Source organism: Zalophus californianus, chromosome 11, assembly GCF_009762305.2.
Source record: "Zalophus californianus isolate mZalCal1 chromosome 11, mZalCal1.pri.v2, whole genome shotgun sequence".
Lineage (NCBI taxonomy): Eukaryota > Metazoa > Chordata > Mammalia > Carnivora > Otariidae > Zalophus > Zalophus californianus.
The window spans coordinates 100,271,541-100,293,300 of NC_045605.1; the positions used below are offsets into that span (position 1 = coordinate 100,271,541).

A 21,760-nucleotide genomic window follows, 5' to 3' on the forward strand; every position below is an offset into this window, starting at 1 on the left:
TAACTATCTGGAACCAGCTGAAACTGAGCAAGCCCTTGGTCTTCTCCCATCCTAATTTCCCCGTCTATGAAATGGCCATAGTACCATTATCTTGAGGATCCTATTGGCCAAGGTGTGAAAAGCTTCAGCTCTCTGTTTTGTTTTGCCCTTGATTTTTGAAGACCCGGAAGTTTCTGGCAGAGCCCTGGTTACATACAACAGTGCTATACACTAAACAGGAGACATTGGCTAAATAGGCAGTGATCAGGAAAAAAAAAAAAGTACACATAAGAATATACTTCAGTTATATATCCAAAGAATTGTTACTCAAACTTTCTTTGTGGTGGTGGTGTTTTCCAATATAATGGCAGACATAAGCAAAAAAAATAATCATTTCACCTTTTTCTTACTTTTATTTGTAGTTTTAAAACTACATCTAAAACTACGTCCCATTACACTTTATATTTAATAGTTTAAAATATATATGTATATTCTCTGGAGAGAAGAATTTTTTAAAATTGAAAGTGCTTTCATAATCAACTCCAAACTTTAAAAAACCATAGGAAACAACACATATTTTAAAGTAGGTTAAAAATACTGTTCAGCTCCCTGGCAGAAATTGGCATATTTATTCAGTGGGTACATCACACAGAAATCAATACAAAGGATATTTGTATGGTGGCTTAAAATAGCAACATATTAATAAAATTCTCAGGATCTAAAATGCAAAGTTTTCATCTTCATAACTTCCCTGTGGCCAGTGGGAATTCTTCAATTTCCCAAATAACTTACTTGGCAGGAGAGCTTATGAAGAATGTGAACTATGATGAAGACCCCTACTACGGGTGCCACACAGTTTTAGAACAAGCTCTTTGATCTAAAGAAGCAATGGTGTGGAGTTCTCAATCTCCAGTGCATTGTGCTTCAGCTGCCCCTCCACCCCGACTCCCCTTCCCGGTCCCCCCTCACCCCCACTCCACACGGCAGAATGTGAGGTGGACCTGGTCCTAAATCAGCTTAGGTTGTATTTGGGCAGACAGATCCGAGGATCCCTGAGCCTAACCCCCAGGGGCCTATGAGAGGTGTGGACCCAAATAACTAACCCCCTCACCAAAGACCCCCAGGCCAGAGTAGGAAGGGACAAAGCTGCTCATTTTGACCCCCCTGTAGTTTAAAAGAATTTCCAGAGCGATGGCATGGGGGGGGGCATCTGGCAGCCATGACAAGCAGAGGTCTCCGCCCAAGCCCCCTCAGATCCCTCCCCTGGGTGCCCACCCACCACCTCATATTGCTTTCAAGCTACTGGCACCACATGGATCTCCAAGGCGGAGCCAAGCGCCCACGTTGGAGAGGCCACAGAGAATAAAGATCACAGCCAGGTTCGGCACTGCTGTTTCTGATAATGGTAGACCTTCGGATCCCACAAACCTCCCGATCTGTGGGCACCATACTCACCACCCTGGGTGCCGAGTGTTTCATGCGCTTTGGTCCATTGTTCCTTACCCGCTCTGTGAAGTAGATGCCACAATCCCCTCACTTCACAGATGAGAAAACAAAGACTTGGCAGAATGAAGCCAGTTTCCCCAGGTCACACAGCCAGTAGGCATGAGAGCCTGGACGCAAACACATTTTTCTTGGATGATTTCCACACAGCCAGGAGGGCTGGGGACATTCATATTTGTGAATCCTCAAAAAAACATGCCCATGTGGTTGATACTTCCGTCACTTAAAAACGAAGAAACTGAGGTCCACAGAGGCTAAAGGACTAGCGGCTGCTGGAGGCACAATTCAGGGTCTGGCCTTTTGTGTCCCCAACAAATTCGTCTGCTACTCCCTCTCTAACAGAGGCCAGAGTTTTTTTAAATGTCCTACTGTTGCCATTTGCTCTGGAGGAAATGCAGTCATTCAGCCAAGAGTCAGCCTTGTTTTAATCTGCACACTCAGGCAAGAGGCAGCTAGAGATTCTCATTTCCATCACTAATTACTTCTGCAGCTCCTTTCCAAATGCCCCCCCACCCCACTTCTTGCAGCTCTTTGCCTGTAGGATCAGAGATTTAGAGAATTGGTAGCCACCGAGGACCCCTGGGACACCCCAGGCTGAGGTGGCCATTCCACCGATGAGGAAGCAGAAATTTCAGAGGGGAAGTGACTTGCCCAAGGTTACAGAGACATCCTAAGGAGCCTTCAAGGTCATTTGTCCCAGCTCGAGCTACATCAGTCTCCCAAACATGGGGCCACTTCACAAAATGGCCTGTCCCTCATTGACAGCTCCAATTATTGGAAAGGTGACCTTGTATTGAGCCAGAATGTGTCTCCGTTCGACTTTCCCCCAAATTACCTGGTGCCGTCCACCGAAATTAATCTTTATTTGTGTGATCTCCTGAAGCTGCCATCTGTCCCAACCTAACAGCCACTGACATGAAGACGTGCCTGAAACTTGGTGGAAAGATTTTGTTTTCACTCCTATATCTATTCTGTATGGCTAACCTCTCCAGGAGCCACTTTAATTTGGTACTTTTATGAAGCCTCTTTCCAAGTACATTGAGATGTGGCATTGGTGGGTCCATCCGGATTAGTAGTGGGCAAAGGACAGCATTTCTAAAAAGAACTGGCGAGAGTCACCAGGGACCCCACCAGCAGGGGGGGTGTAGACAAGGGCTGAGTTCTGGCATCACAGGGGGACCCTCCGTTCACCGGCACAGGATTTTAACCAGGGAGCTACCCCCTCCCCCGCCACGGTTCTGGGGGATGTGAGTACTATGTCTTTGAGTGAGCGGGTGTGTTTGTTAGGGGATGAGCGTGAATCTGTGGGTGAGTGTGCCTGAGCGGGGCCTGTGTGTGTGTGTGTGTGTGTGTGTGTGTGTGTGTGTGTGTGTGTATGCGAGTGTGTGAGTGAATGTATGCGAGCGCATGGGAGTATGTGGGCAGAGATGGTACAAAAACCGATTGAAAATACCGTAGCAGTCAGGGTCCCAGCAGGAAACAGCACACGCAGACTGGGTGACATGAGGAGAGTTCAATAAAAGGACTGTTTCAAAGGTGTGGGCAGGATGTAGGGAAGCCACAAAGGATAGCACAGGGCCTGGGACCAGCAACGGGACATTGGTGACTGCCCACCAGGTTTGAAGGGGCGAAGGCAGGAAGCAGTTAGTGGGACCCAGAGATACTGCTGGGGGGACAGGAGCTGCCAGGGGGGGCAGCCCAGGGTAGGGTGGGGAAGGCAGGAGCGCCGGACCAGGGCTTTCCTTCATGAACACTTGGAGGTCTCTAACCCTTATAGCCCCCGGATGAACTCATGGACCAGATGCCCAGTAAGATGCACATATTCATACACATGAGCAGTTCTGCAGGCAATTTCTTTGTAAAAAAATATATATATATATATATATATCTTATTTCTACAAAAAAAGATATAAATACATCCTCAGAGTAATAAATCCAAGCGATCCTGATACATAGGCATGATGATGTGGAGACTCCCTTTCCTTCCTCCAGCCTTTCTCCCCTTATAGGAAGTTAACATCTTGGACAGTTTGGCGGGCTTCCCTCTAGTGCTTTTTCTCTGTGTTTATGAGGCATACAACTCCGGGACTCTGAAGATCTTTTAAAGCCCATCCCCAGACCTCAGATTGAGAGCCCCTAGAGTTAAGTTTGCAAAGCCTTTTTGTGCCTATTTTGACAGGATTCACAGCTCACCCCCACACCCCCATAGTAGGCTCGGAAAGACGGAGACTTGCCCAAGATTATACAGCTTAAGCAAGAGGGACATCGGGACTCAAACCCGGGGACCCGGTCCATCAGTAGCCGCAGCTTCTAGCACACCTTCCACCGTCACATCGTCAGAGTGTTTGCAACAAAGAAGCGAGCGGGAGAGACAGGCCCAGCAGTGATGGCGGGAACGATGGACAGAAGCAAAACGGTGCGTCTCGCGACGTCGGATTCGTATTTCTCCTCTGAGAGCTCCCGAGTCAGCTTTGCTACAAAAAGGCAAGGCAGTTTTGGATTTCCTGTCTTGGTGTCTGGGACAGAAAACACTTGTTCAGCTGCTAGATGTTCCTCATGCCGGAGGTGTTTCTAGTGATGGTTTCGTGTTGGAAATGTACCCACAACAGCTTTCCTGGAGCTCGGAAATTTGGCGCCTGCTCTGCTTCCCATGCACAAACGTGCAGATCAGCAAGATCTTAGGCCAATTGACAGAGATGGAATCGAAAGTGCGCCCTTGGCTTTGATCATTCTTTCTGCAATCTGGATTTTTCTCCTTCCAAAAGCCATAGAATATGTGTTTAAAAAAGCAGCCATCTTCCATCATCTCCACAGAGATGCCTGAAGGCCCCGCTGACGGGAATGTATTTTGCTTGCCTTCGCCCTGATCCATTTCCCTCTTTGTTTAGGTTCAAGTGGAAGGAGAGACCATTAGAGCGATCCGGAATTTATACAGCCTTTTATAATTTTAATGTCTAGCCTGTCCTCACAGCAACCAACTTTATTGGCAGAAAACAAGGGCTAACCCTCATCGAGCGCTTACCAGTGAGCCAGGGACTTAGCAGGTGCTCTTTGTGGATTATCTTGTCAATTCTGAAGAGAGAATTTTATAGCTGGAAACCTAACACTCAAGGGTTTTCGTTATCTGCCCAAGGCCACCCAGCAAATAGTGCTGGCTTGGATTTCAAATTCCAGCAGCCTCTGGAACCTATGCTGGTGACCACGAGTATCCTATAGGACCGGTATAGTTACCCCCCGTTTTACAGACAAGGAAATTGAGGCCAAAAAGGCTAAGTCCCAGGAACAAACAGCTAGCCACCTGGCTCTCAGGTACATCTTCCAGCTCCAGGTCCATTTATCTTTCCCTGCCTCATTCAAGATGAACTAATAGTAATCTGTTTAAAAAGGTCAACAACCAATCACTGCTTAAATGTCAGCCCCTGAAGCTGATTAGGTTCCCAGACTATGCGTAAGTAAACATGGCTCAGGGTCTTCTCTAAGGGAAGGAGTCCCAGCCTGCTCCAAGGACATTGCCCCGCCCCCACGCAATGAGTCTGCCAGGAGATATTTTCCTATCAGTATAAAATCAACTGTAAAAGTATATTTCAGCTGGCAAAATCACTTCTCACCAGCCAAAAGCTTCACAGAGAACACCACTTCCTTCACTCAGACGCTCAAATCCCAGGCCCAAGTTTTCCCTCGCAAGTCCAACCTGGATCCCGCGAGTTTGTTGCTATTTTTCCTGTAACAGTTACGTGTCCCTGCTTTAGGAAGGAATTTCCATCACTCTATGGGATCGTTTCTAAACAGATGTCTGAGAGCTTCCAAGGGATTCGTACATTGTGATCAAAACCTTCTCCATTCAACAGACATTTATGGACTGCCGACTGTGGCAAATGTCAGCCTGGCGTGGAGAAGCGTTCCTGCAGGCCGGAGCCTCCCAAGGCTGAAATTGGGGTGCTCCGAGCTTCCTCTCTCTGGGGCGGTCCAGGCAGCGGCAGCAAACCTCTTGCGGCTAACCAGGGGAGGGCTCTGAAGATCTCTTCCAGTGCCAGATTCTGTCAGGCACAAACACGAACGAGACCCGTTCCTATGATCACGTGGAAATGATAAACCTGAACCCAAGTAACGAAATATTTATACGCAAAATATTTTGTGCTGGAGCAAGCCGAGAATAATTAATTATTCATCTTAAGATGAAGCAAAGGTGAAGCAGGGAGAGCCCAGGCTGCACGTCAGGAGGCCCACAGGCTGTGGTTGAGGCCTCGCCACGAATGCTCAGTGTGATTTTTCAGCAATTCTCAGGCCCTCCGTAGGCCTCAGTTTCCTCCTCTGTGAAATGGGCTGTTTCAAGGTGATCAGGTCCCTTCAAGCTCTGAAAGTCTGAATGAGTGCATGTGGGTGTCTGGGGAAGGCTCTGGAAATGGGCTGCTGAAGCGTGCACTATTATTTATAGACCTGTCACATTGGAACGTAGCTTCCACGCTGCCCGGCAGAAGCACATCTGACAAATGATTTATTATGGTAATTGATGTTTGTACTTACTCATTCTTTATCTGCTGCTGCCCGTGGCATGAGGGATCACATGTACACACACACACACACACACACACGTGTCTCAGCCCTGTCAGGCCTCGGCTTGTTGGATTCAGTGCCATGTTGGGCTTGTCCTGTCTGGTCACAGCACAGGTGTCCCCGGGAGGGTCCTCATGGGAAAGCCCTCTCAGCCGACGTTTGTGAAGAAACTCACCCAGCGAGGGAGCAGAGACACTCAGAGCCTAACAGAGTGGGAAGCCATTCCCACCACCAGCCCCCAGCCCCAGGGGAGGAACGGGAGCCCGGCCGAGAGCTGGAGTCCCTGACAAGAGCGACAGTCATAGAGCAGCACAACCACGGAGAGAACCCTAGCCACGCAGGGAAGCAGTGGACCACATACCGGTCATCTGCCCGCCCTCTGGCCCCTCCAGTGTCCCCGTTCCCCAAAGCCCCGCGTTAACCAGAGAGGAAGGGAGGCAGGCAGGCGGCCTGTGGAGGTCAGCAGTGGAGAGTGGTGGGCATGCCAGGGGCTCTCCGCCCTCCTTCCACCGCTGCCCACACCTGGGCCCATCAGAGAAGCTCCTGGCCTGCCCTGCGCCCCCCTCCCTGCCCCTCCTGGGCCCAGGGCTGCAGGCGGCGGGCGCCCTTCTCTCCTCCTCGGTGCATCCCCACCATCCGGGGCCATGCAGCCTCTCCGCAGGAGGCACCAGCTTCGCAAGTCCCTGCTCACCGAGGCCGCCCTGAAGTCCCCTTTCTGGCTCGTCTCTCAGGGGAGCGGCGGGGGTGGGCATTGGAGTTCAGATCCCAGCTGTGCCCCTGGCAGGCCCAGGAGATTTTATAGCCATGGGCCAGGCTTCTCTCCAGCCCGATGAGCACCAGGTGGCATGCACCGAAAGCTCGGCGCCTCACAGCCAGCAGCTCACAGAATCCTCTGGCACAAGCCCACTGCTCTCGCTAGTACCCCCATTTCACATCTGGGGAGACGGAGACTCTGGGAGGCGAAGGACTTTCCCTCGGCTTATGTAAGCTAATCTGGAGCCACGGTTCAAGCCCAGGACTGTCTCCCTCCAAAGCTCCTCCTCCAACAGCCGCAGCACCGAGCCGTCGTCGTTGTGAGGCCTGAATGTAGGAACAGGTGTGCAAGCCTCCAGCCTGGCGCTCAGCAGCAGTAAGCAGGGCGCACAGATTATGTCTCTGCTCTCCCCACCCCGTTTCCCTCCCCAGGGGCCGGTTCCCACCCATAGCGCCTACCCAGCCACATGCCAGATCTAAATGTTTTCTACTTGGCGGGGGGGCGGGGAACAGCCTGATGCTACCACCTTACACTGGCTCCACCGAAGATTGGGAGAATTTAGAGGAGCCAAGTCAGGAGGAGGAAACCCGGAGGCCAACGTCGTTAAACTCAGTCTGGGAGATGTCAGGAATCCACGGCTGCCTTCAGAAAGCGTTTACCCTGCCCGTTTCGGCACCAGGGAGGCCCTCGGACAAAGGCGGTGAGATCTGGCGCATCGTCCATAGTGCAGACTGTTACGTGCAGTCTGGTGCGTGGGAACGGAGGGAGAGACCTGGGCCCAGCAGTGGCAGGAAAGGTAGCTCCGGGCGATTTGACAGCCTCCCCGCACGCTGATAAACCGCTCTGGAGAAAAAGGAAACAGACAAAGGAAACACCTGATTCATGGTGGCCGCCAATTTCCCTGGTGTAAATATACCCCTCTTGTCAATTTCAAGCTGCATGTGAAGTCCCTGAATGTGGAACTGGGAAGAGATATGGGCAGTGGCAGGACCACGTGGACCCAGCCATTTCCGCCGGTCCCAGTCTCCAGCCCACCAAGCCCCTACAGCTTCTTCAGAGACACTATGTCCTTTCTCAGGAGAGGGCTCGTGGTTCCCACAGCCAGGAAAGCGGCCCCCACCTCTGGCCTTCGCACCTCTGTCAACCCTCCATCCCTCAGGCCTCAGCTCTAACGTCACTTTACACGAAGCCTGCCTTGACTCGCAGCCTAGGTCAGATTGTCTTCACTAAATGTGCTCTTCGAATGGTGCTCTCTCTTCTCCAGCCCTTACATCAGATTTTAGCTATTTATGGGAGTGTGTGGTTATTCATATTTCTCTCCCTCTGATGAGAGCAGAGCTTGTTGCCAAGGTGTCAGTGGGGCTAGCACAGTGCCTGGCATAGGGTAGGTGTGCTCTAAATACCTGCTGGGCCCTGGTGGCTGAATAGGAGTTTGCAAGGTGGGAAGGGGAAGAACAGCGTAGGCACAGGCAAGAAGCCCACGTCTGAGGGGCGTGTTCAGGAAATAAGAAAGCGGGCGGAGTGGTGTGGCTGGCACTCGAACTGCATGGCACGGAGGGGGCTTCTTCCGACGGGTGAGGAAGGTGGACTGGGCAGGAGGGTATTGGTGGTGGTGTTCTCGCCGACTGCATTTCCCAACCAAGAAAACTAAAGCTGGAGAAGTAGGAATCAGGGGATTTGGGAGAAATCAGGGCTGGCCAGGGTGTCGCTCCATCCATCTCCTTTTCAGTTGAGGAGGCTGGGGAATCCTTCTTCCCACACTCCATGGCTCTTCTGTTCTACTCCCAGCCGATGACGCTGGGTGTGGAGACCTGCCTTGCCAATGCAAGAGGGCCCCCAGCTGGAGAACTGAAAGAAATCAGCCACGACCTAATAGAAATCAGGCAACAAAAAGAACAGTCTAGAAAGAATACTGGCTCAGAGTGTGAACTCGGGCACTGGAACTGCCTGAGTTTGAATCCCAGGTTCGGTTACTGACTGCTGGGTTTGGGGACCTTAGACAAATTGCCTAATCTGTGTGATCCTGCTTCCTCATCTGTAGAATGGGAAGGGCAATAGAACTCAATTCCATGGGGCTGGGTCTTAAAAGAGATAGGAAGTATAAAGCACGTGGCACAGTGCTGGGCACATAGTAAGCGCTTGGTGTGTGCTGGCTCTTCTTACCACTGATGGGATTCTCTCTAGGAAGCAGGAGACTGTAGTGGCTCAGGTGAACGTAGATATTCTTTCATTTATCGTGATCCCAGGAAAAGAAAGAAAAGGAACAAGCTTTAGGGACTTCCTATTTGTTAACATTATCTCATCCATCCTCCCCATGGCTCTTTCTACTCTCATTGCTCAGTTGAGGCAGAAAGCTCAGAGAGGCTTCACTGGTCCAGGGTGGAAAAGCTAATTAAAGATAACAGAGCCATACCCAGACCTCCAAGACTCTTAGAGGGAATAAGCCTAGGAATGTGTCATCATTGGGAATTGCCCTCTTGTGGGCTAATCTTGAAAAACTCCCCACTTTAACCCAGTCTTCATCCTTTGGTAGAGAACTTCTCCTCCCTGAACCCCAGGTTCCCTCAGCTGGAACATCAGGGGTGTTTGTAACAGTCAGGGTAACTATCGCCAGCTGCTGTAACAAACAACCCCCTCGGCTCAGAGGCTTCACCCAAATGTCAGTGTGGTCGGGGGAGGTGGGGCGCTAGGGAGCAGGGCTCCTGTCACCTATTGAATCAGGCTCCCCCAGGGCCTGAGTTCACCACTAGCTCCTGAGCAAGTGGCCATGAGGACGGGGAGGGTGAACAAGGCACACGGCTCTGACACGCCTCAGCCCACAGGTGCCAGACCTCACTTCCATTCACATTACTAGTCAAGGGCCCCACCTAGCTCACTGCAAGGGGGTGGGCAGCATAGTCCAGCCTTGTGCCAAGAGATAAGATAACCCAAACTCCAGTGCCACAGGGTTGGGCTGGATTCCGTGACCCTCACGGGCCACCCTTGAACACAGTAGTCAGGACTCCTGGGCCCTTCCCTCCTGCAGCCGGGGCCCTCCCTCCCCGAGCACTGTTCTGCCTCCTCCCTCCCTCCCAGGAAGAGAACCAGTCCCTGCCAACCCTCCTCCGAGGGTGGGTGGTTGGTGAGATAATGATCTTATCATACTTATTGCCTCTTGGAAGGCAGGTGCTGGAGAAAAACCAAGTCCGCTTTGGTTTTTCTCCCTGTTCCTTCACATTCCTTCCCAAGATAAATTTAGCCAGCTTTCTCTTTGAACGCAGTGCCCAGGATGCTGACTTTTTGTTCTCCAAGGCGAGGTGAGAGCGTTTTTCGTGCCTACAGCCTCGGGCCAGAATGCAGACTTCAAGAGTACCGTCCTGGCCTCTGCCCTGCCCCAAACATCCATGACCCTCCTCCCCACCCCTGCCCGGTCCCCGAGGACATCAGGTACCACATCTCCCAGACTGGGAACCTGAGTTCTCCAGTGATGTGAACAGAACACAGAATACAGAAGGGCTTTGAGATCTGGCTCCTTACCGGCCACCCAAATCCCAGAGACAGCAGGTTCACGGTTAAGAGCAGAGACTGGAATCCCGGCTCTGGCAAGTTACCTTCTTCTCTGTCTCCCCATCTGTAAAATGGGTCCCCCTGCTGGTGCAGCCTGGCCCACTCCATTCTGCCTTGGTCTGTGAAGCCCTCTGCCGCCACCACCCGGACCATAACTTAGCACATCTTTAAAGCTGGTCCAGCCCCTCCCCTCTCTCCTTGTCCTCCAGGTCTTTGCTTCTTTGGCATAAGTAGTTGGGCTTCTTTCATTCCTGGGGCCACTCCCATTTTTACTCTGGGTCTCAGTCTCAAGATCATCCTGCCTCCCCTGCCTCTCCCTTTGGCTGCAAAGGCCATGGGACACACGTTCCCAGGTCAGGCTCCCCGGGGAACCTTTCCCTCACTGACTAGCTTTCAGCCTTAGCTTTTCAGCCTGGGGCTGCAGGTGCACCATGTGGGCACACAGGCTCCAGCCATGCCCAGGCACAGGCAGGCATGAAAACATGCAGCCCGGACTCCTTCCTGACCCAGTTAAATAAACTCTTCTTCCATTCCCGCTCTCTGATGGCCCATGGATGCCTCCCACTGCTGAGCCCACCGGGAACCAGAGGGCAGGGTGCTTGGTGGAGGGGAGGTCTGCAGACCAGGCTCCCAGGCCCTGCGGGGAAGGGCGGGCAGAGAACCTGTGTGGAGGGACAGGCAGAAGGCCCAACCCCGGATCTCGACAGGGCCCGTCTTAAATGGTGGGTCTCAGTGTTTACCCCTCTCACTAACAGACCCGTGGGGGGGGGGGCATGAGCACCCCGAGGTCATAGACGTGAGCCATGAAGCTGTTCTGAGTCACATAGAAGGCCCCACTGCCAGCAAGGGGTGGAGCCAGGATTTAGATTCGTTGCTGCCTGCCTCCAGCGTTCAGACAGCCAGAGCAGACAATGGCTGACATCGCATCAGTTTCGATGACTCTTCCCCAAAAGGAAGAGTCCCATGCCTGTGATCGATCCCTCTGCTATCTATGCCCTTGGGCTGAGCATTGCCCTCTCCCTGCTGTGCATGCTCAAAGGCAAATAGCCCTGGGAGGGGCGTCACAGTCACAGAACACTTGGACACCTTCCGGGAAGGAGTTTCCCAGACTCCCCATCTCTGTGGGAGAGGCCTGGGGATCTGGGGATCATCAGAAACACTGAAGGGGAGACATCCGGCACCAAATAAGATCCATGGCAACCCCACAGAGTTACGGAGCTTTCTGAGCCCCTTCTCCCCATCATCTCACTTACCCCTCGCATGCTCCTGGGATCCTGTCACCCCTGCGGGTCCATGGTAGCCCCAAGAAATTACACTTTGCTGATATTAGAGTTTTGCCTACAATGGGCAGGGCCATAGGGGCAATACACTGGCTTTAGATAAAGTCTTGGGCAGCTCTAGCACTGAGTCTCAGCCAGCTGGGCAACCCTGGACAAGTCTCTTAACCTCCTCAGAGCCTCACTTAAAAACCGAGCAGTCACATCCCTATCCCGCAGGGCTTTTAAAACTGCTCTATAAATGCGAGAATGTATTTCTTCAGCAATAATAACAGCCAATACCAGCATGCATTCCCTGGGTGCTTACTGTGTTCCAGGCACTGCTCTAGATCGCTGGTATGTGTGCTTTCCCTCAATGTTCACAACACCCCTGTGAAGCAGGACTTCTATATTATTCCCGATAATAAAAGTGGAAATTGGATCTCAGAGAGGTTAAGTAACTGGCCCAAGTTTGCACAGCTGGTAAGTGACAGAGCCAGGCTTTGAACACAAGCAGGCTGAGAAGCCAAGGGGAGGGGAGCATCTGTAGTGAGCTGGGCCCAGAGATACCCAAACAAATAAAACCGAAGAAGCTTGGGGTCCAGACTCAGACTTTTGCACACATCAGAATCATCTAGGGAAATTACTTAAAAGGCAGAATCCTGGTCCCTACCCACGGAGATGTGGGTTCCACAGGTTCAGCGTGGGGCTGGGAATCGGCCTTGGTAACACGCCCCCAGGATGACATCTGCCCAGAGGGTCAGCCAACCGCACAGGGAGGACTCTGGCAGGTGTCCAGCAAACCATCAGTAAGAGTAGCTCAGTAAGTGAGGGTTGTAGGCTCTAGAGGACCCTGAAGCTTCAGGTAGGAGGCCACAGTGGGACCCACCTTCCGCCTCTGGCTTCCAGGTTTGCCAAGTACTACAAGATGGAGAATGGCAGTGAGTACCGCACACTCCTGAAGGCTTTCGGCATCCGCTTTGACGTGCTGGTGTATGGGAACGTGAGTCCTTGGGCCGGGGAGAGCAGGGGGCGGACAGGGGAGGAAACCCGGACCAGTCTTGGGCCCTCAAGAACCTCCTCCCGGGGGGCAAGGTCCTGCCACTGACCAGCTCTAGGAGCCTCAGTGAATCACATCTCTAGTCTCTTCACCAGTGCGGTCAAGGGCTGGGGCCTCCTGGTCCACCAAGAAACCTCCACTCCACGGTCTCTCGGGCTGGGAGTCCACATTCAGCCTCAAGCCTCAGGACCTCGTGCTAGACCCTCGGCCCACCTGCCTTGGTCTTTCTGCTTGCAGGCTGGCAAGTTCAACATCATCCCCACCATCATCAGCTCTGTGGCAGCCTTCACCTCCGTGGGAGTGGTGAGTTCAGCCCCTCCAGGCTCAGACAGGAGACCAATCAAGGTGGGGCCCCAGCTGGGGGCGGGGGCAGGTAAGCCCTGCTTCTGCCTAGAATGGAAAGCCTGACCTCTGGCCAGGTGCCTCAGTCTCCCTCACCGCCTCCCTGCTGGGTCAGTCCTTGAGTGAACGTCTCTGGTCACGGGGAGCTCATTGGAGAGGTGGGTGATGAAGACATTCTGCAAAGCCCTCCCACAGCAGCCTCCCCATTTGCAGGAGGCTCCACCTGGTATAAATTTCCTGCTCCCCACCATGAAGGTGAGGGAGGAGACTCCAGGGTTCCACAGACCAAAGGAACAGAGCCCAGCTCCCAAGGGACTTTTACCCCCTCACCCTCTGCTTCTCCCACCAAGTCCTCTCTCTGCCTTTTTGTCTGCGGTCACTGCCAAGAGCTGGAGAGGTGGGTGATGAAGACATTCTGCAAAGCCCCTGGATGTTTTTCCAAGTGGAAACATCAGTCGGGTGTCTTTGGAGGACTCACCCCAACCCCTGGCCTGCTGTCTGCCTGAGGGCGGTCCTGCCCACTGCCCGGGCCACTCTGTGGCCACCTGAGCCTGCTGCTTCCCACCCCACTGAGCCCACTCGGCCTCTTCTCCTGCAGGGGACTGTCCTCTGTGACATCATCCTGCTCAACTTCCTCAAGGGGGCCGACCAGTACAAAGCCAAGAAGTTTGAGGAGGTGAGCTGGAGGGGAGGGCAGGGAGGGGCACTAGACCCCAAGGGGCTCTCAGTGGCTCCCCCTTTTGGGGGCTTCTTAAGGGGAGTTCATGGGACCTCAATGCAAACTGAGGGATTCAGCCAAGAATGGGCTCTGGGGGGGCTCTGTGGCTCATCACCGCCGACACCCCTACCCACTCACTGTCCCCTCTCCGTTTCTGGGGCAGGACAGCTATGGGTTAGCTCAGGTTTCTGTTGGCCCATGAGGTTCACGGAAGGACTGCTGGGGTCACACAGACTTGCTGGAACTTCCTGATAGTGAGCACAGTGACGCTCAGAGGATGATAACGCCAGCCCTTCTGCTTGCAGGTGGATGAGACAACACTGAAGGTCACTGCCTCAGCCCACCCAGTGTGCCCCAGCGACCAGACCACCGAGGAGAAGCAGTCCACGGATTCGGGGGCCTTCTCCATCGGCCACTAAGGCCTCTTCCAGGGCCCCAGGCTCACCCCTGGGCTCCAGGCCTCCCGATAGGGCACCCCACCCGGGCGAGGGAGGATGGAAAGGGGCGAGGCTTTCATTTCTGCTGCTTACCCCACAAATCCACGCCGGACCCAGGTGTCTGGGCTTCCCAGTGCGCTGGCAGACAGGTAGTACCCCTGCTAAGACCTCCATCTCCCCTTCACCCCTTGCCTTGCCCCTGTCAGCTTCCCAGGAGCCCCAGGGCAGCAGCACCTGAGTTGTCCCCCTTCTGAAGAGTAGAGAGCGTAATAGTAATAACAGGTGGTCACAAGGCACTACCAAGTGCCAGGCGGCATCACACACATTATCTCATTTAGCCCTTAGAATAATCCGATGAGGTAGATAATAGTTTCCCTGTTTTGAAGCTGAACTGAGGCTCAGAGAGACTGAGTCATTTGCCCAAGGCCACACAGCCAAGAAGCAAGAGGGCTGCGGTTTGAACCCAGATCTAACTCCATCACCCACGCCCACAAGAGAAGAGTGAAGTCCCAGGGGTGATCCGCCCCTGTGGCTTCAGCCTTCCCCACAGTGACCAGGATTAGGTTCTGCTTAATAAAGAGTAAGCCCCGTGCTTTCAGTAGGAACTCAGGCCCCATTTTAGTGGAGACCAGTTAGATAGTGATGCAGGTCTCTCTCTCTGACTTGGGTGGATCCCCAATTCAGAAGTAAAGAGGAGGCATGACTTAGCTCTGTCCCCAGCCAGGGAAGGGCCATTCTGTTCTCTCTCTGGGCCCCCCACTCCAGCAGTGGAATTAGGCCACCCCTAGGGTGGGCGTGATTCCCAGACCCAGGCCCTTTTCTCAGCGGGCCGTGCTCCTTTATGACGCTGGTGAACAGGCTGCAGTGAGGCCCAATGCCCTGTGAGCAGGTGGTCAGCCAGGACACCCCCCACGGGGTCCTAATCGGTGGTCAGTGTTCAAGTGCTAGAATCCCTCTTGTCCCACTCTCCTGCTTACAGATGAGCAGTCCGAGGCCAGAGAGGGGAAATGACTTGGGTCACACAGTTAGTGGCCAAACGAGAACCCAGGTGTCCTGGCAAGAGCAAGGAGCCAGAAAGCCTGCTGTGGGAGCATCTAGTCCCCCCACACCTCTGTCAGCCTGGCGTCCCCTCCCCGTTCTGTGCTCTCCTCCAGTGAGAGGCCCGGGAGTCTCCCCAGGGCAGAGCTCAGGAGCACACCCAGGTCTTCGGAAGACTGAAGCATATATAATTTAGGGCATCTTTTCAAAATAATACGAAATTAGGTGTTAGAAGGGGCCCATGCATGAGGGTGGCCCTGAAGGACGAATTTCATTAGCCCCACTGTCTGGAGGTGTCTGGAAAAGTTGGAGTGTAGGCATGACCATGTGGTCTGAGCTGCAAGGAGCTTGCCTGCAGATGGAGGGCTGGCCCCTCTACAGAAGGCGCAGGGAGATGGTGGGGTGTGGGGGAGACAGCTTTGGGAGTCATTTGGAAGGGACTGGTTTAGGGGCAGTGGGCACTTGCAAAGGCCTGACCCCAGTGATGCCCCCCTCTGGGGGAAAGGGGTCAGATTCCGTCGCAGGAGGCCCATCGCGCCTTCCCCTGCTCGGCCTTCACCCCACCTCATCCTCAGACTGGTGGGATCACACTTCCCCAGGGGTGGCCTCGGGCATCAGGCCGTGTCCAGAGATCTGACCAGCAGAGACATCAGCAGAGGCCGTGTTCTGCACCCGGGAGACCCACAGGCAGCCCCGGCAGGGGTACAGGGATGTTCCCTGCAGAGGAGACTGCAGCAACCGTGTCCTCCCTTTCCTCCGGACTGGGGTGGTCCTCCCGCGGGTACAGCAGCCACTCCTGGGCCTGCCAGCAAGCGTGTGAACTCGGGGCGGCGAGCCCGCCATGCAGGCCACACGGAGCTGAGCCACGGCTTCTGGGCGCTAGATGGACAGCTGTCGTCTGTAGTAGCGACAGCCGCTGGCTGGACCCTGCCGCATCCCCGACGCGCCAACCCTGCTGGGGTTGCCGTGGCTTGTCACTAATCCTGCCGGATGGAAAAAGAAATCTGGAATCCGTGGAAGTTTGAACTGGAGCCCATACTCACTCCTAGCAGTCTGTTGTGTCTGTAGTTACCCCGCATAAAAGCTAACATTTAGAGATAACTCACCTCTGCTGAGCAATGGGCGGGGTGCGCGACAAGGGTCGTCTACTGTGACCCTCCTTTTACAGAAGGGGGATGAGGCTTAGTAAGGGGAAGAGACTGAGCCGGCAGAGCTGGGCCTCCAGCCCCGAGCTTTATGGCTCCGGAGTCTGCGATCTTGACTTCTGTGCCACGGCTGTCTGAGAAAAACCAGGACGTCCATGGGCCCCTTCCTTTCGGTATGTGTTGGCCTAAACGAGGTGTCTGGGCGGCAGGACCAAGGAAATAGCAGAACCCAAAAGTTTCACATCACACAGTGGGCCAGACAGCCCCCTCCCCCTGCCTGGTGGCTGTCCCATCCGAGACCCAGGGAGGCCAGGTCACGGGGATAGGGAAGGGGGAACAGGAGGCTCACGGACCCCGGAAAGGCCAGGCCCCGAAGATGCTTACAGCACCTCCAAACCCGCCACACAGGCCAGGCTCAGCGGCAGGCTGCAGAGCCCAACTTCACCGCAAGGAAGACTGGGAAACAGTCCTCCTGGGTCCTCGGGAGGAGGAAACGGTGCACACAGCACCCTCCGCTGCATTATCCCCCTTCTCTCCAGCCCACGGCCACTGACAGTTACACACACCCTTCCCTCCTGTGTTCCTTCTCACAAAACCTTGTTCTCCACCAGTTACCCATCAACCTCCCAGAGGTTTTAGTAGATAACACCCTCAGGAGTTTCTTCTCCCAAGACTATTCGCCTTTTAATCAAGGGCTATACAAGACTGAAAGGCCTTAAACAGCCAAAGATATAAATGCATAATGGTTGAAGTTGAAGCCCAGTAACTGACAGTGCTGGATATTTGAGAGATATCTTATCTCCCCTGTCCTGCCTCAAGTGAGCCTCAGTCTGGAGGGGTCTGAGCCCTGCTCAGTTCCCCTCCCTGCCTCTATCTCTTGGGTTGGCTGGCAAGATACTGGGCTACTGGTGTTGGCTACTGCTCATCGCCCATCCAGGAGATAAGTGGAGGCTGATAAAAGCAAAAATACCGGTCCCAGAGCTCCCTGTGCAGATCTTCCCTTACCGAGCATCCTCCCACCACCCCCAGCGGGATTCCACTGTCCTTTTAGAAGCAGTCAAGAATTAGCTTGTGAAAGTATGCAAGGAAGGGACCTGGGGGGAGGAGGGTCTGACCCCCAGGGAGCCCCCTGTCTCTGCCCCTGGGAAGACCAACATGCTGTGATTAGCTTCCCGGCTCAGTGTCCATCCAGGGCAGATGGACAGACCCCTCTCCTGAGGAGAGGCCTCTACACTAGAGGCAGTCCCTGGGCCCAGCACTGGTGATGTTCATTGCAATGCCCAGGCCCATCCTGCTGCCAGGGGCCTGCTCATGTTCACTGTCTCATCTCCTGCTTTTTCACCACCTCCTTCCCCTGGGGGTCTCCATTCCTGACCTATGCCATTAACTCCTGCCCCTTTAGCAGCAAAGCCCATCTGAGAATACTGTTCTTTTTGTTCCTGAAACTCTGCATCCCATCACGTGCCTGGACAGATACATGTACACACAGACGTGGACCTGTACATACGTATGCCACACACGCACATATACGCACACTCACAAACATACTGGTACACACATACACAGGCACAGCCAGATCCAGGCATGTGAGGGGGCAGAGCGATACAGACGAACACAACACCCAGGTGTATCCATAAATACACAGAGGCTCATACAGATTTATGCATATCATCTAGCTAGCTAGCTCTGTGCCTCAGTCTCTCTCCCTGCATTCCCCGCCCCCCAACAACCCAGGGCTCTCTGCCCTCTTAATACCCAGTCTCAGGTGCGAGCTTCCTGCCTATCAACCCCAGCATCCTGCCTGGAACGAAGAGCTGCAGCAGTGTTCTCCCTCCATCTGTCTATCTGGGTCCCCGGAGTCTGAGACAGTGAGGTGAGGGAAAGCAGCGGTGCGGGGGGGGGGGGGGGGCGGGGGGTGGGGTGTGGGGGGTCGCTAGAGCTCGAGAATAGGGACGGGAGCCACACTGCTCCCTGATGCTGTAACTTTTGCCCCAAGGCCCTCCAGGTGGGAGGCAGCTCCCATCTGAGAATGTCTTCTCTCTAGGGAGGTCAGCGGGGGATAGGGGAGAGGGAGAGGGGATTGGGGTGGGGGACACACCTGGGAAAGGAGTGAGGACCCATCTCAGGAGCGGGGGACTTGGAACTCAGCCACAGGTGGCTGGGAGAATAGAAAACAGGGGCCAGTGTCTGGGAGGCCAGGAAGATCCAGGGCTAGAGGAGCCGGCTGCCCTAGAGGAGACTTCCTCCCTCCCACGTGGTTCCCCCAGGTGGGATCTCACTACGCCCCACGCACACCCCAGTTCATGAATGAGTGACATCCCCTCCACATTGGAAAGTTGTCCCACTCCCGCCCCCCCCCCCGGCACCCCTTACGGGAGCCGAAAAAGCAAGAGGGCCAATCTCACGTGGTGCACAAATGAGGCGGTCCCCCGGCGCCTGGGGAGTGGGTGGAAGTGGAGGAGGCCAGGCGGAGAAAAGCCATGGGGAGCCCACCACCCCCCCCGGGGGCCCCAGCTGCTCCAGCTGTGCTTCCCGGCCCGCCCCGCGGCAGGGAGCCGTCCACAGCTCCACCGGCAGCCCTCCAATGTGCGCGATAATGAGACAGAGTCGGGAAAGTCTGGGTTTACGGCCAGAGTGGCTGGGGGACAGCCTGGGGGTTCTGGGGGCTGCCGGGAGTGGTGAAGGGAGGGGGCTCCAAGACAGGGGCTCCGCGCCTCGAGCCTCGGGCTTAGAAGGAGCAGACGAAGGGCAGACTCCTTTTGAATGAAGTCCACTGTCAGTGTCCCCCCAGCAGTGGAGAGCACGGTGACATCAGCTGCCACCTGTGCGGCGTATGGCCCTCGTTCCCTCTCCAGCTGGCTGTGGTCAGGACTGTCAGTTTTGCTCCCCGCGTGTCCCTTCTAGCTAAGGTGCATCCGGCTCTTCCCGAGGGAGGAGGGAGGCAGTGTGCTAAGTGCTGCCTGTGGGCTATTGCACTTGATCCTCACAGTGACCCCAACAGGTAGATGTTATCATCATCCCCATTTCACAGATGGGGAAAGTGAGGCTTAGTGGGGGTGCTAACTTGCCTGGGTCTCAGCCTGCAAGAGGCAGAGCCGGATGTGGATGGCAGCAGGCTTCCTCCAGCACATACGGTCTTAGCCATGGTGCTAGCTCCCTCACATCTGGCTTCCATGCTGTTCAAACTGGTGAATTATCCGTCAGCCAGCCCTGATTCCCACATTTTGCCTTCGTCCCTTGTCCATACCTTGCATTCACATCTGCTCCTGTCATCTGTCGCATCAGTCACTCCTCGTGGCCCTCATATCAGAGGAAGGAAAGCAGCCCCCAGGCCCCGAGCCTAGCGCTGCCGGTGAGGATGGAGAGCCTCCATCTAGCTCCCATACAGGGCACCCCATCGCCTGGTTTTGCTTTGAGGAATCCCTACATTTCAGCCCCCCTCACAGAGGACGTGGCTTCTCCAGTTGGGGGAAGGTGTGAGTTTGGGGAGGTGTGTTCAGGGACCTCAAAGGGACAGTGTGTAAGAGTCTACCTTGTCCCCCCTTCCCCTTGCCCTGGTCCCCAGTTCCCCTCACCTCTGGTGCATAGGGCCACACAGTTGCCTTCCCCATTCGCAGGCTGCCCTGGGGCCCAGTATCCAAAATTCCCGCAGCTCCCATCAGTCTAAGGAAATCTCTGGCACAGGAACTAACGAAGTGATAGGCTGGGTCAGAGGGCTGAGGTCCAGGGAGACAGATCCAGGAGCCTCAGAGAAGGCTCTTTGAGTGTTCCTTCCTCCTCTCACCGCCCACCCAGACAGGAGCCAGAGTCGCTAGAGACCCATGCCTGAGGGCTTGCAGGCAATGCCAGTACCCCCAGCCATCACACAGAGCAGGCTTCTCCATCTTTCCTGTGCATACAGATCTCCTGGGGATCTTGTTAAAATGCAGGTTCTGATTCAGGAGCTCTAGGGTGGGGCCCAAGATCGGGCATTCCTAACAAGCTACCCGGTTTGCCGGCACTGCTGGTCCAGGGACCATGCTTGAGAAGCAAATATAATGGCACCTATTCATCCACAATCCCAGAGCTGCCTTGAGAGAAGTGGTCTATTTTAGAGACGAAGAAACTGAGACTCCAAGGAAGTCATCCAGCTAGTAGGTCACTAAGCTGGCCATGGAGCCTATCTCCTGACTCCAGTGATGCGCCGGGAAATGTTCGGCAGCCAGCTCTGGGGGACGGTGAGAACACAAAGGGCGGGAGGAACCCCGATTTACAACAATTGCCCATTTCCTTGGTGTGCGTACGTCCACGGGGGGCAGATTTCAAGCTACAGGCATGAGGTCCATGAGCATGGAGCTGGGACAAGATGCCCAGAATCATCGGTCCTCCTGATCCAGTCCAAGCCAGCTCCAGCGCAGCCCTGCCCGCTGCTTGAGGCTGGCCTCCGCTGCTGAGATGCGGCCAGACGGCCAGAAGGGGCTCCCTGGAGGCAGTCAGAGAGAACTTCCTGTCCCCGCGGAGGTTGGTGCCTCGCTTACCCAGCCCTTGAGCATGCCTCCGATCCAGACCTGGCCTTCGTTGACCCTCTGACCGTGCACAGGACGCGGTAATCTAAGTTGTAGTTGTGTATGGAGACAAGGTTGTCCCTGCAGCACCTTCTGCAGACATTCGGCAGAAAGACGAAAATGTAGGGTAGAGAACTCGCTGGTTTTTCTCAAGTCTCTGAGCCTCCAGGAGAGAGCTTCTCATCCCTTTGCAGGTCAGAAATCAGTGACCTACTTGCCCCTCTCAATCCCATCTTGTGTCCCTTCTCTGTGGTCAGAACTTCTTGCAAAAACTAATGATACTCGGAACAATCATAGCTACCATTTGCTGAGAGTTTTAGTGACCCAGGGACTATTCCAAATACTTCCATGTATTATCTGATTTAATCCTCAACCACAGCCCTAACAGGTTGGTACTGTATATCTCCATTTGACAAACGAAGACTCTGAAACCCCAAAAGGTGAGCTGACTTGCCCAGTAACACAGCCAATGACAGGCAGAGCGAGATTGAACACAGACATAGCTAATACCGAAGCCTTTCGTCCACACAGTGTTTCTCAAAGTGCAGTCCCCAGACCAACAACACCATCATTACCTGGGAATTGTTATAAATGCAAACTCTCAAGCCCCGCCCCAGATTCGCAAAGCCAGAAATGTATTTTAACAAGACCTCTAGGAGATCCTGACACACACTAGGCTTGGAGAAACACTCATCTAAAAGGGAAGAGAAGATTGAGTCCGGTCTCTTCTCCCCGCCTCCAGTCCTCGACAGTAGCCTCCCTGCCACTCACCTGAGCATTTACAAATTTCTCGAGGCTCCGCACCAACAGGAAGCAGCAAGTCTTGCACCCAGTACTGCCGGGATTCAGACTGTGCCCTCTTCTTCGGGGCACTGCAAGTCCTT

At 54.3% G+C, this 21,760-nt stretch overlaps 1 protein-coding gene across 1 annotated transcript in view; it reads left to right on the forward strand.

Annotated features, from left to right (window-relative positions):
* P2RX3 (purinergic receptor P2X 3) overlaps positions 1–16,270 on the forward strand; it is a 29,418-nt gene extending 13,148 nt beyond the window's left edge. The window contains exons 9-12 of the mRNA XM_027579308.2: positions 12,502–12,595; positions 12,890–12,955; positions 13,593–13,670; positions 14,018–16,270. Coding sequence (XP_027435109.1) covers positions 12,502–12,595; positions 12,890–12,955; positions 13,593–13,670; positions 14,018–14,131 — 352 coding nt within the window. The 3' untranslated portion in view covers positions 14,132–16,270. The remainder of the gene's footprint in view (positions 1–12,501; positions 12,596–12,889; positions 12,956–13,592; positions 13,671–14,017) is intronic.
* Positions 16,271–21,760: the final 5,490 nt, after the last annotated feature.